Source organism: Dermacentor andersoni, chromosome 6 (genome assembly GCF_023375885.2).
Source record: "Dermacentor andersoni chromosome 6, qqDerAnde1_hic_scaffold, whole genome shotgun sequence".
Classification (NCBI taxonomy): domain Eukaryota; kingdom Metazoa; phylum Arthropoda; class Arachnida; order Ixodida; family Ixodidae; genus Dermacentor; species Dermacentor andersoni.
In genome coordinates this window covers 31,212,907-31,226,429 of record NC_092819.1, presented here as the reverse complement: position 1 = coordinate 31,226,429, position 13,523 = coordinate 31,212,907, and the positions used below count along the sequence as shown (strand labels likewise).

Here is a 13,523-nt window from a genome sequence, read left to right as displayed (position 1 = left end):
TTCGCAAAAAATAAGAATTACTTTTTAAAGCATCCTAGAGCACGTAGGAAGGGAGTCCTTACATTGTCACCCTCGAACCACCTAGTCGAACTTCGCGCACTAGTGCTGTCACTTTGCCGCCATATTAGAATAGATATTTCTTAATTAGCCAAGAGCGGGTAAATATAGGGGGGGGGGGGGGGGGGAGTGGGCGGTAGGGGCGATGACGTGAGAGATCTCGCTTATCGCGGATACACACGTGCCATGACAGTGAAGGAGCACTGGCGTCCTCCTCCCGGCGCCGCCATCTGCGACTCCTTCCGAAAGCCCTCGTCTATGTCGCGCCCATTTTGGTGATTACTGAGGACTACAGATGAGCGAGCCGTTTCAGGGCGGCCGAGGCTGTCCTGATAAGAACGGCGGAATCGTAAAGCAATTAGCAGCTGCAGATCCCCGAGCTCGACCTCTGACTCTGCGCGGCCTAATCGCAACGACCACGGCGTCTTCAGCAAAGTGGCAGTCAGAACGGGTAAGCCGAAACCCTCGTTATTCAGACGATGCGTCTCTAAGTGTCGCCACTGCACGTGAACTGAAGAGATATGTCGGTGACGAAATTGCAAGTGCAGTCGCTGGTTCTCAATAATTACGCCAAGGGTACTAGCTTAATGCGTATCGGGTGATGGTTACGTTGAGTTTGCCTATTTTATTGAAGTAGCTACTTAAACTTCCGCATGTTTTGGAAATTGACGCTGTCATTTTTCTATTACTCTGTACGAACAGGTTTTATATACTCCCAGCAGTACATTACTTGTTAGAAAAAGTACCACTACCTGCCCTTCGACGCTACGTGATATATCTGCGGCAAGGACTGCCAGACTATGAAGAGACAAGCGGGTAAGAGAGAGAGAAGCTTTATTTCTACACTATTGTTAGTTTGATTTGTCGCTGTCGAAGTACAGCCGAGTCACCGGTAGTGGGGCTGAACCCGGTTGTTTAAACCGTTAACTTTCTTTATTGGCTCACAATCTGCAGTGGCCATAGAGTCGGGCGTAGTTCTTGCATTGCAGCAGTCCAGGGGCGCTATAACGAAAAACTATTCTAAACTGTTCTATTCCAATTCTGCAATAAGCCCTCCGCGATTGGTGAAAAAATTTTTAGACCACCCCCACTTCACCTACCTGTCACGCGACGTCACAAAACCGCAAAAACTCACCGCGTCAAAGTGGTGTGTGCGCGTTAAAGATGCATTAATATGCCGAACAAAACTGAATTTTTTTCTGAATAGCCGCAGGCTGCTCCGTTCCGAAACGAATAAAAGATGGCTGCCGACGATCTCTCAGGCACTGGCTACTCGCACCTGCCGGAGAGCATGGGTTTATTTGCGTGTAATAAAACTTCTTGCGAGGCCGTGTAACGTTTTCGAGCACTTTCGGCACGTTTACGTCCTCGTTCTGCCAACTCTTTTTTTGCTGAGGATCGGTTTTAGCGTCATTCTTAAGGGTTCGTTGCATGCCGCCGCGATTGTCGACGAGCCACGGTAAGCTAGGTAAGGGAAAGCGGACCAATCACAGACGCTGGCACCACCCTCTTTATCCGGTTATCGATTTTCAGTGCACTGGCTCTGCCCCAGTGAATCCCTCTCCACTTGAGCGTTCTCCTCGCCTCTTGTCAGCCAATTAGATACGACAAGCCGCTCAGCTTAGGCAATGTTATTCGTTTTTCAAGCAAATAAAAGTGACCTCCTATGAACGAGGAGAGCGTTTGATTGGTCTGTTCAGACAACCCTGCGGGTGACCGCCCGGTGCTTGCGTCGGTGGTTACGCAAATTTGACGTCAGGAGGTTGGAATAAAAACATATTGGAATAGTCTTACGTTATAGGGCCCCAGCTCTTCCAGCTGTAGGTACGGGAGGGTAAAATTTTTTAAGCAGGTAAAAATGGTGCGGGAAAACCACTCCAGAGCATTTCTAGTAAGCTTGCTGTGCGCCGAGGCAACCGCCCCCTATTTGACGCACCGGTTTGCCCGGTATGTGCTCAATGTGGTGTCCAATAGCATCGTTAGCTAACGTAAGTGTTTGTGCCTGACGAATTAGTAGCGTCTTTTCTAGTGTGTGTATATAATAGGAAAAGATTTTCCTTGAGTTGATTTAGATTCGGCACAACGGAGACAGCCTTATTTTGAAAGAACAGAAGCTGCCAGACCAGCTGTTACTAGAACCCTGTACCTGCTCCTGGCTACGACTCATTGATTCACCACGTCTTCAGCTACTTTGCAGTTTCTGCCCCCTATTACTCTTTTTAAGCGCCACAGGTAAGTTTAATTGCGTGGGCATGATAACAATATTAATAAATCGAAAGAAATGAGCAGCACACACGTACACTCGTCAGAAATATCCCACAAGGTTTCCAACGCGACACGTTTCAAGCCTTTCCGGCGTTCTTTTTTTTTCTTGTCATGGAAAATTAGCAGACAGACATAAACTGATTGTCTTTATCTTTATAACTAAATGGCAACACACCTTGTATTGAGGAAGCAGTCTTAGTATTGTCAATTCCAATTACTATGAAAAGTGTGTACTTGCTAATATAAGGTGTTTTGACGTTATCCTGTGTATACTACAGACTGAAGGTATAAAGCACTGTGACACTCAAAGATGAGGAAAACAGCCACTGTAACGGGCGACAATTAGCCGTTACATTACACGCAAACTGCTTTTACGTCGTTCTCTCTATGTGGACATTGGTTTATATATCCGTACAATTAGTCTCATTTTCAGTCTCCTGCTTCTGGTCTGAGAGTTATCCATATAAAAACTAAACGAATAATTAATTAAATATATTGTGAACTTCTTCAAGACGAATGCATGAATCTATATACTCGGATCATTTAAGGGATAAGCAAATTGTCTTGCAACGTGACCCTACGCTTGTATTAAACTTACGTACGGTTTAAAAGACCTGTGTTGCTACACACATAAATCCTTAACTCATTTGTACTCAACATCTACAAAACCACAACCATTTGTACATGTATTGCAGGCGCGTGCCTTGCTGTTTCTCGGCTTATGTCACCCGCCCTCAGTGGAGCATAGTACTTGACCCAGTGATCCGGCAGAATGACCACTGATCTGGCAGCAATTGCAGTTTGGCAATGCGGGTGATATTTACATATACAAATGCAGTTCCGTGTCACTTTTGCAATGTTTCACGATACGATTACAAAGAACAACTCTTTGCGTTGACTCTCTTTGTCAGAGACGCAGCAGGCAAAGATATAACTCTTGCAACTTGCTCGTAGAATAGCTTAAAGGGTCCCTCACCAGGTCACTTAGCAAATCTCGGTTATACGCTGGAAATTGCTACGTGTCCTCTAGGGAGCGTTCTACGCAAGGCTTTTTTCAAATTGGCTCACTAAAAGAAAAAAACATTAAATTATGGGGTTTTACGTGCCAAATTTATTTTCTGATTATGAGGCACGCCGTAGTGGAGGACTCCGGAAACTTCGACCACCTGGGATTCTTTAACGTGCACCTAAATCTAAGTACCACGGCTGTTGTCGCATTAAGCCCCCATCGAAATGCGGCCGCCGTGGCCGGGATTCTATCCCGCGACCTTGTGCTCAGCAGCCTAACACCACAGCAACTGAGCAACCACGGCGGGTTGCTCATTATTAGCAGAGATCGAAATATTTCAGTGCCGCGAACCCACAATTTCTGGAGGCGAGCGTCACCGCCAACATAGACCCTCTCTCCACTTACCTCGTCTAGCATCCGCAACCGAAATTTCTTCCCAGCGTTCTCCCATGCCGGAGCTGGAGGATCGCGTGACGTATGCGTTGCGGACTCCGTCTTCTCTCTCTCTCTCTCTCTTCCGTCTTTTCTTTTCTTTCTTCTTTTCTTTTCTTTTTTTTTTTCTTTTTTTTTTCCGCGCGCGAGGCGCACTTTTGCTGACGCTCTCACGCGCGAGCTGTTGTGCTTGGCTCGTTTCGCGCAGCGCTCCGATTTTACGCGCTGTGCACGAGAACACCTGAGTAGCGATATAAGTCGGTGCTACACAAACACTGTGGCCGACGAAAGCGGATCACAGAACATGATCGCGCGCTGGAACACGGTAGAAAATGGCATAGTTTTGCTCTCCGCGCGCGCGACTGCACGACTTGGGAACAAGCAGACGAGACAGAAGTACACCTCTCTTGCTACGGCACGAAGTAGAACAAAGACGCGCAGACATTCGCTTCGTAGGTTTTATTATTTCTCTAAACTTTGATTAGTCTATTGAAGCAACAGATCAACCAAACAACTGCTGTTGTTTTGAGTAATTATCAAGGTCACGTGTCACTGTGAGTGAAGTCACAGCACGGTGAACTACGCAGGCCCACTTGCGCGACTGACGTCGAATCTCCGGCAGGTAGCGCGGCGTCCGCGAGAAGGGCGTAGGCCGTTTGGTTTGAATGTCAGCTCTTCTCGCGCGCGTAGCTGTGTAATACTTCGCATGCACGGTCGTCAGCGCGCATTGCAAGCACTGCGCTTGTCGGCTCGAAATGGCCAGACCTGGTGGGGGGCCCTTCAAGGGCAATCACGCATTCTCTGTCGGAAATAATTGCACGCAGCTTTGACCTGTTCAGTTTCTTTATCTTCATAGGCGCCCTCGTGCAAACACACGTTGCTCGTTTTTTTTTCGTTTTTTTTTTAGGGATGCTTTATTAGCGGACGCTTTATGCTCCCTTCTCTTCTAGGAAGTGGTTCGCTGTCCTTCGCACCTCAAGCGACCGACTGGACAACTACGTACGGAGCTAGCCGCATGCCTTGCGGCTCGGGGGAAAGAGTGAACATTATGTTTCCATCCATCAATCGAAGCCTGCTGCCCATCAAAGCACACTACTTCCTCTACGTTGCAGGTGAGTAAACCGCATGGTGTAAGCTGGTACAACGGCTGGCCTACAAGTGTTTATAGTCGTGATAATAAAAATGCACGTTTCTTATCTTATTTCTATGGGACGCTATCTTTAGCTGCTAATAACAGTTTCTCGAATAAGTGAAGTCTGAATGTTATTCTTTCTATCCTTCGGAGCTGAGAAGTACCAGAACAATAATCATCTCAATGAGCTGCTAACGACAAATACTGGAAATTAAACGCTTGGCAGGCAGAGATTAGTAAGAATATATACGATATACGTGTATATTTATTTTTATTCGATCGAGGATGGCTGCTTTGCCGCGTAGAGGATAACACAACGTATCCTGTAAATGGGTTTAACGCCGCATCATTCAATCCTGCAGAAACTTCAGTAGGGTACTGTAGTACGTGTGGTGGCATTAACAGTGCCCTTCGCGAAGCACCGTTCACGCTGATATACATGATGGACTTTCTTGTGTAGTTCATGCCGTTTCGCACTGTCAGTATAGTTTAAATACACTTACCCTCGCGAGTTCCAGGAGCTTTTGTCGGGAAGCATAACGCCGGGGTATATGAGACGACTAAAACGACCCCTCAATGGCTAGGAAACATTAATTTCCACTGATGTGGTCCCGGTTGCTGCCTCTGACCCAACATCTCTGGCTGTAATACTCCACATAGCTAAGTTAATTATGATGCAGAAACTGGGTGCAAGGCTCCGTTGCGGCTTGGTAAGTGTAGCTTTCCTTTGTATATAAAGATGGCGGCTCACCTTGTCGTGTTGCACCAGTTGGCAACTGTCTGACGTTGTCTCGCGTTCAGTAGCAACTGCGTATTCTCGAAATGTCAAAGTGACTTTAATGCTCAGCTTGAATTGTTAGGTACTAGAGCTGTGGCTTCCTCTCGATTACAGTCGCAGCAAGGGAGCGCAATCACAGTATGTAATTCATAGTGTGTAACTTCTTAGTCTTTCAGTTCTACTGCTCTTAAATTGACTGAGAACTTTCATACATTTCGCAATTCTTTTCATTATCATTAGAACAATGCTGCTACTTTGAAGAAAGCTTACTTTTGCCAGAAAATTATTTGAAACTTATGTTAAGCAAGGTATGGCGAAGGTCATCTTTAAACTTGTATGTTTCGAACAGTTCGTGGGCGGAGTAGAAGGGTATAATCACAGAGGATGTCTTGTCTGTTTTTGTACTCGCTACGCAGCTCAAGCCTGCGTTCTTCCGTACCTGGCTGCGGTCGGTCGAAGCAATGGGATACCCGAGTCGAACATCGCCTACATATTCGCCCTCATTCCCATCGGCGCCATATTCGTGAAGGTCATCGGTGGCTACGTCGCGGACAAAACTCAGAACGTCACGGCCATACTTCTCGTTCTCGTCGTGTCCCTGTTGACATCTAACGGCATGGTGTTCTTCAGCAAAAGTGTGCGGGACCCCCCGCTTCCTCCGCTGACGCGTCTCAACTGCCCGCTGACAAACTTGACTCTTGAAAACCCTTTCGTCAACTGCACAGAACTCGCGCCTCCTTGCAACCTCGCCTCTTGTTCTCACAAAGCATCGACGGAGACGGACGTCCTCTTTGACGGTAACGTCTCAGCGGCGAGCGCGGACAATATGTGCTCGCTGCTGCGACCGAACGACACGACCTTATTTCGTGCCTTCCCCGTCGAGGTGTGCCGGTTGAGCTGCCTGTGTTACGAGGCGGAAGACAACGCGGTCAACTACGGCGTCTACGTCGTGTTCGTCGCGATCTCGTTCATGACCGGTGCCAGCGTGTTCGTGCTCACGGACGCTGCCGTCTGCGAAAAGCTCGGTGACAGGGCGAACACCTTCGGCAAGCAGAGGATTTGGGGAACCATAAGCTGGGGCATCCTGAGCCCCATAGCGGGAATCGCTATAGACGCAGCAAATGCAGCCACGAGTGGCCGCGCCGGGTACACCCCGGGCTTCTACATTTTCGCCGTGCTTCTCTTGATGGACATGGTTGTGCTGCACTTCACGCCGCGCCTGAGAATGGGCGCCCAGTCGTTGAGTTTCTTCAAGGACATCAGGACCGTCTTCGGCGGTTGTGAGGTTATGGTCTTCACCTTCTGGACGTGCTTCACCGGCGTGTTCTTCGGCGTGCAGGCCTCCTACAATGCCTGGTTCCTGGAGGACATCGGCGCGCCCAAGCTGGTCATCGGTCTCGGTTTCTCCATCATGACACTGCTGGCCGAACTACCTATCCTGTTCGTGGCTGACAAAATTATGATTCGAATCGGCTGCTTCTCGTCCTACTGCTTGTCTTTCGCCTCGTCTGCCGTAAAGTTGATCGCTTACTCCTTCCTGAACAACCCCTGGTACGCCCTCATCATCGACGTCATCGGCGGTGCGGCGTTTCCTCTAGCGTTAGCTTCCATGACGGTCTTCGCAAGAGAAAACGCTCTCCAGGGCACGTCCGCGTCCGTGCTGTGCGCTCTCAACGCCTGCTTCGAAGGACTCGGTTAGTATCACCTATTTTCGGAATTCTCTTTCGTTCAGCTAACTGACGCCAATACGATGCATGCGTATTAGATGGGCTTATAGACGATATCAAGGAAGTAGTTAGAAGTGTAGGCGGTAGGACTGCCAAGCCCTCCTCTATCACGTTGGCAGCGACGCAGCGTTGCCCCCTACATCCACACAAAAGCTGGTTTCCTCACTACAGTTACTGCGACGAAGTGTTCCCTTCCGCTGTGCTGTGCTGACAACCGTAAAAAAATGGAGCAGATTCAACGAGTGCGCTATCTTATGGCGTGCAATCTTTGGCGCGCACGTAATATGACCCCTGGTGGTCGAAACCGAGGCGCTGGCACCACGCAGCGTTAATCCTTCGGCAAATTCTATTTTCACGAAGCTCTGCGACCATATTGCTCGAATATTCTGACTATTGTGTTTTAAAGCAAAGTTTTATTGTCCTACCTTCCTGGTGGTCGGCGCGCCTGCTGGGTGCTGTATCGGCTGATAAAGTGGGCCGATCCTGGATTAAAAGGGAACTGGGCCGGTCCCGGAGATTGCGTACTCAAAACTGGGTTGATCCTGGAATACAAGGCGGGGAATCGGTAGGCCGATCCTGACATCAGTGTACGATATGCGTCTTCGAAAGGGTTTTAATGTGGTTTGGAACGCAGGCCGATCCTTCCGGTGGTGCAGTCAAAGCCGTGGTTGAGCAGATTCTGATAATGCTTATCAGATTACAGTCACTCAGCTGTAGCATGTGGCCTCGTAGCTAATGTTTTGCCTCCTTCGAGTTTGGCGAGTTTGGCGAGACCGAGTCTCACGGATTAGACGTTGCAAGGTGTCTCTCACCTAGTTGCGACGTGGAGAGAGAAACCACGAAGGCCAGCTGCGACGTTAGCGTGAGGGTTTTGGAAATGAATGACCTTCGTAGTGGCGCTGGTTTATACGTTACGCTATACAGTGTTTCTTTAACTTCGAACATTTAAAAAAAGCCCACAAGACTTATTGGAATAACGTAACTACAGAATAATTATGTGCTTAGGCTAACATCATCTGCAAGAAAATCCAATGCAATTAATTCACAAGTTAAACTAATTACACTAAGTAACCTTCTAATTAAAAACTTTACGGCACAAGCTTATATTGGAAAGTTGAAGGAAATTGCCTTAAAAGTCTAGTTCCTTATTTCAACATTTCAAAACGGCCATGTAATCCGAAGTAATTGGCCTCAAATAATTTGTTGAATTTATCTGATTACCCATGCAGCACTGCAAAGCGCGGTTCGTTGTGCAACTCTCCTTTTGACGTAGCAGGGCGGGCTAAAATGTAACCCCAAGGAACATTTGCCAACATCTCGATAAGGAGGAGCAATTGATTATGTCTTTGCAAGATGTGTAGATGCGTTAAAGGGGCCCTGAACCACCCCTCGGGCTTGGTGAAAAAACATAGTCGGTGGATAGCATATGCCGCTTTGAGGAGGAGGAGAAAGAAAATTTTATTGAAACCAGCAATAAAAGTTTGTTCCTCCTTGTCCTTTGACCATCTCAGCCAAATTTTGCAGTCGTGCGCCGCGCGCAGATCTCGCAAGCGGAGCGCGAAGTCACCTTTCTCTCAAACACTCTCTTTTAAACAGAGGCCTGCTCCTCACACTTTTCTAGACGCTTTATTTCGTAATATAGCTGATCCCCATACGCGGCTGCTACTGGCCAATAGCTGACATTAATCAAGAAGGGTGTTGGATCAGTGCGCTTCTTCCTACTGTTACTGTGTGCATTTATTGACGCAGTATAATAAACAGGCTGAAGTAAGCGACGATCTACTTTCAAATTTCAATCATAATTACGTAATTCCGGAAGAAGCCGACTATCGTCTGCTCCGGCCCGGCCGCGGCCGCCTGCGTAGGAATTCAGCTTTGGCCACCCTGCTTATCGGCGTCGTAACCGTCAAGTCTCGCTAATTTCGACAAGTTTTAAACGCTCAACTAGCCTCGAACAACGCGAAACTTAAGGTCATACCACAAGCACACTTGCCAGCACGCGCTCACTCCTGACCGCTCCTGGTCAGACGCCTTGGCAGACTTCGTTTCGTAATTAGCCATTGATGCTACTTCGAAATGTGCAAGCTGGATGTGGCTACTATCCGTAGGCCAAGCTGGTGCAGGACAAAGCCGGTCCGCACCACGTAGTACAGCCAGACAGAAGAATACGAGCGCCAGCGCGCACTCTAGCTCTATAGTGCACAAAGCAAGCGCTGCAGTTGCATGTAGCTGCGGTGCGCTACATAGCGTAGATGGCGCCGCCGCCATGGGGTGCCGCGACAAGTCTACTGACTGAGCGCACTGCTGTTTGCTGGGCACAAAAGCGTTTCGCGCGTCGAAGGCGCCAAAGTCGAAAATGGTGGCGTCTACGTGAACAGCCAAAATAAAATGTGAACTATGCGCCACAGTGACGTTCAGTAGGCCGAGCACTGTGGTCCCACCGCGCTCCACCGTAGCCTTTGTAATGCAAATTATTGAAGAAGGAGCGGAAGCGCCACGAATGATATGTTTGATTGCCAGTAACTCCGCCTCTGCTGAATCCATTGAATAACTTTTTGCGGCAAAGCACTTCTGAAGTAATATAACTTCAAATGCATTTCTCGAATTCGATAAAAAGCGCTTCAGGGCCCCTTTAAACGTCAAGCGTTACATTTCGCACTTATCAATGCATACACCCGTATCCTTGCAATTCTACATGCACCGAGAGACGAACAGCATACCAGTACTAAGAGCATGATTTGAAAGTTAAAAAGTTTGCATGTTTAATCAACACGAATAAGGTGCACAATTACAAAGTACAGACTTTTGGGACCCAACAAATTGGTTAAGCTTTTAGAGAAGGCTTCGTATCCACCAGTTGCTACAGTGCGTGGGATCCGCATAATTCCTAATTTAGTGGCTGCTTAGCACATTTCACAACCGTTAGCCTGTATATATGGCGTATCGAATATGTTCCTTATGTATGTCTGCGCGTATGTCGTGGCCACTTGTAAAGCGTGCTTCTCAGCAGCAAGATACTTTCTGAGGAGAAGCCCCATTTTGTGACATTCGTTTTTGAGGCGGCATAGCCGGCGCGATATAGGCATGCGTGCAACAAAACGCAAACACCTCAACGGTAAGCGCATTTCTAAATTAACAAATAATAAATCGAGGCTAATCAGTCGGAAACCATACCTGCGAACTCATGAGCCCAAGACTGGCGCCCAAGACATCAGATCCATACTAAACGCTCTAAAAGGATCTGGGCCCGTATACGCAAAAAGTTATAACGCTGGATGGGTTCGTTCTAGCCAATAGTGATGTAGGACATATTATTATCGAAGGCGATCAGCCAATGAAAAAAAGCGCTTAGGAACGAAAAGCTTTGTGAGTTCGGCCCCTGATTCTTAGCGACACATCTCGCACTGCGTGCGCCGTATGCCGAACGATGATGAGTACGGCGGTGTCCAGTAGCAGTGTGGTGGTGTACTAAATGACGTAACACAAACTAACCACATAGTTTCTTAAGAAAAATAGTGGGTTTTTAACCACCAGAAAAAAGAAATGTAACCCGTTCCTACAAGCACGATAATACGATTCTTGGAGAAAATGGAAACATCAGGGATCAAAACGTTGCTAAACTACATAGCGATTCCCTTCATCTCTTTATACTTATTCTTGTTCTTGTTTGTGTTCTTATTCTTGTTCTTTTGAAATAGTAGATACTCCAGTTGATGTGTTCCCTTGCGTTTCTTGTTTCTGCGGCTCTTTTATTCGAATACGCGAGCGCTGGATTTGGAATGTGGCACTCGAGAGGGATCCCAGAGACATCCTCCGCGATAACAATGGAACACTCAACAGAAACCTCATCTGACTCAATATAATTTATGAACAAGCAGTGTACTAATTGTACTCAGTCATAAGAGTCCTTGTGGCTCTCCTTCCAACTTCCTGCTGAAATCTCTGAAGAAACCTAAGTGTTACCGCGTGTATCGTTAGATATATAAAGAGGGTTGTAAAAAAAAAAATAGAGTCTTCCGAAAATGGTTCCTTAATGGCGAATGATTTCGTTTTCCCTGCCTCTATGCAAATGGACAAAATTTCGCCAGCCGTAAGTGGTTTCTATACATGCCTCTTCGTATCCTTCACATATACATTTGCACGTAATTGTCCTTTCTTTGTCTTCGCGTCCCGTATTACAATTAACGCACAAGCGTTTACAGTCATAATTTTTCGCTTTCTTCATGTCAATGTCTAACGATTGGAACTCCCGCATCAACTTTTAGGTAGATCCTCAAAGTTCACTTAGGCACGTAACTTCTGTGCCAATCTACTTCAATCTTCACATAAAATGGGCAAATTATTTTTCACAGCGAAACTGTCTATGGCTAGGACCTAGAAAAAGATATGTCCGGGATGTTGACAAAAACAAATCATGTGCGCTGATCCTGGTGATAGTGTAAAAAGGGTCTAAGCTCAATGGCACATACCCCTGTGGGCTCGGTGACCTGTAACACGCCCTTGGACTACCCTGGTCACACGTGGAAACCAAAGAGGTCCCACGCACAAAGGTAACAACAAATGTTTTTGAAAAAAATGTTCTACACAGCTTTTTCAAAAAGGATTGTTAAAAAATTCTCGGGGCCAACCGCGCAAACGCGCTAGTGCCGCTGTTCGCGAGTTCGTCGTCGTCGTCTTCCACAGCTGACTCCGTTGCCGCTCATCATTCCAGCGTAGAATTTCACTTCTGTCATCGTAATGGGGAGGCCGTGATTACGGGGGTATGAGCCATTGCTTGAGGGGTATGAGCCATTCGTTGTCTTACGTAACGGACACATTACACAATAACAGAGGTGATACGCGAATGTGTGTGCGTACCTATATCGCCACGATGACAACAGATTAGAACAATAAATATGTTCGTACCATTGTTCAATATTCTGGGTCACCTCTGTGTCGCGTGCTAAACAGCTTCGCTGGTCATTCACAGAGTGGAATCGCTCATGATTTTTTTTTGTTATTTCCCTTAGGTGTCGTCGCCGGCAACTTTATCGGTGGAATATGTTTCGAAAAAGTCGGAGGCAAGCTGACCTACCAGTACCTCGGCATCGCAGCGACCGTCTGCATGATCGGCTGCGGTCTCTCGGGATTCATCGTGCGGAAGCTGTATCCAAAAGACTCACTTTGGAAAGCTACCGTTGAAGAGCCAACCGGCGCCTAGTTAATGATTTCCTAAAGCAACGAACGTATCGATACGCATATCCATCTATAATAAATTGAGCGATGGCGCGCTGTTACGCCTACCGTTCTCCACAGACACCTCATAATAAATGGACAAGATCACAGAAATAACAAGACTATACACATGCGTTCGTTTGGATGTCTCGTTCATTTGCGTTGTTGTCATGCTGAAAAAAATGCAATATCAAATGGCCCAGGACAATGCCCACAGAGTATAGGCACTTCCCGTGCATCAATAGCATAGTTATCGCGCGACATGAAATAGACGCCGGATGACGCGGCGCCGAAAATACGTCGAAAATACGCTTCTTGTGGTTGCGCTTTGACGTCACCGACGGCAGCGCATGCAGAACCAAAGTACGTGTGGCATGTTCAACTGCCTCCTGTTCATGCCGAAAGATAATACTTCTCGTTCACACCTGAATGAATGGCTGCTGACGTTTCTATTATTGTGTGTTTGTTTATTTGTTTTGTTATGCACGGCAAGCACTGCAATTTGTACAGTCTCCTGCTTCCAATGCTATTTGGAACGTAGGCGTGTGTATACATACAGCACCTTCGCAGAACATGTAAGAACTCCGGAGTCAAGTGAATAGAGGATAGCGGGAGGTATAGCATCGAAAACTATAGTGACATGTAATGCGTAGCATTGTATGATGAGCAAATGACATATCGTGAACATACCCTGAACCTCTCAAGCGAGACTGACATTGGCACGGAAACAATACGCAGCGCTAAGCGTTTATAAAAAACACACGAGGAAACGCAGACTACCTGTATGACAAGTGTAAAATTGCATTCGCTACTTGGTCAGAGCACATACGCTACGAAACGTTAATTCGTTGTAAATATACGTCCACGCCCCTGCTAGCGTAAGTAAGTAGGTTGTTGCTGGGCTGTGTA

At 47.1% G+C, this 13,523-nt stretch overlaps 1 protein-coding gene across 2 annotated transcripts; it reads left to right on the top strand.

The window, feature by feature from the left end:
- Positions 1-492: 492 nt before the first annotated feature.
- On the top strand, positions 493-13,068 carry LOC126521488 (major facilitator superfamily domain-containing protein 6-like). 2 transcript variants are annotated; one of them, XM_050170205.3, is made up of 4 exons: positions 493-873; positions 4,714-4,875; positions 6,090-7,367; positions 12,410-13,068. In XM_050170205.3, the coding sequence occupies exons 1-4, from the start codon at positions 858-860 to the stop codon at positions 12,598-12,600; spliced, it is 1,647 nt and encodes a 548-aa protein (XP_050026162.1). In that variant the 5' UTR covers positions 493-857; the 3' UTR covers positions 12,601-13,068. The 2 variants fall into 2 exon arrangements, with proteins under 2 accessions (XP_050026162.1, XP_054922018.1); XM_055066043.2 differs by lacking the exon at positions 493-873 and having other exon boundaries at positions 3,094-4,875.
- The last annotated feature ends 455 nt before the right edge of the window (positions 13,069-13,523 follow it).

Bases quoted from the DNA above. Each gene is read 5' to 3' on its own strand.
- LOC126521488 (XM_055066043.2), top strand. From the start codon at position 4,695: ATGCTCCCTTCTCTTCTAGGAAGTGGTTCGCTGTCCTTCGCACCTCAA. The intron at 4,876-6,089 runs GTGAGTAAACCG...CTCGCTACGCAG, and splicing joins CTACTTCCTCTACGTTGCAG to CTCAAGCCTGCGTTCTTCCG. The intron at 7,368-12,409 runs GTTAGTATCACC...TATTTCCCTTAG, and splicing joins CGCCTGCTTCGAAGGACTCG to GTGTCGTCGCCGGCAACTTT.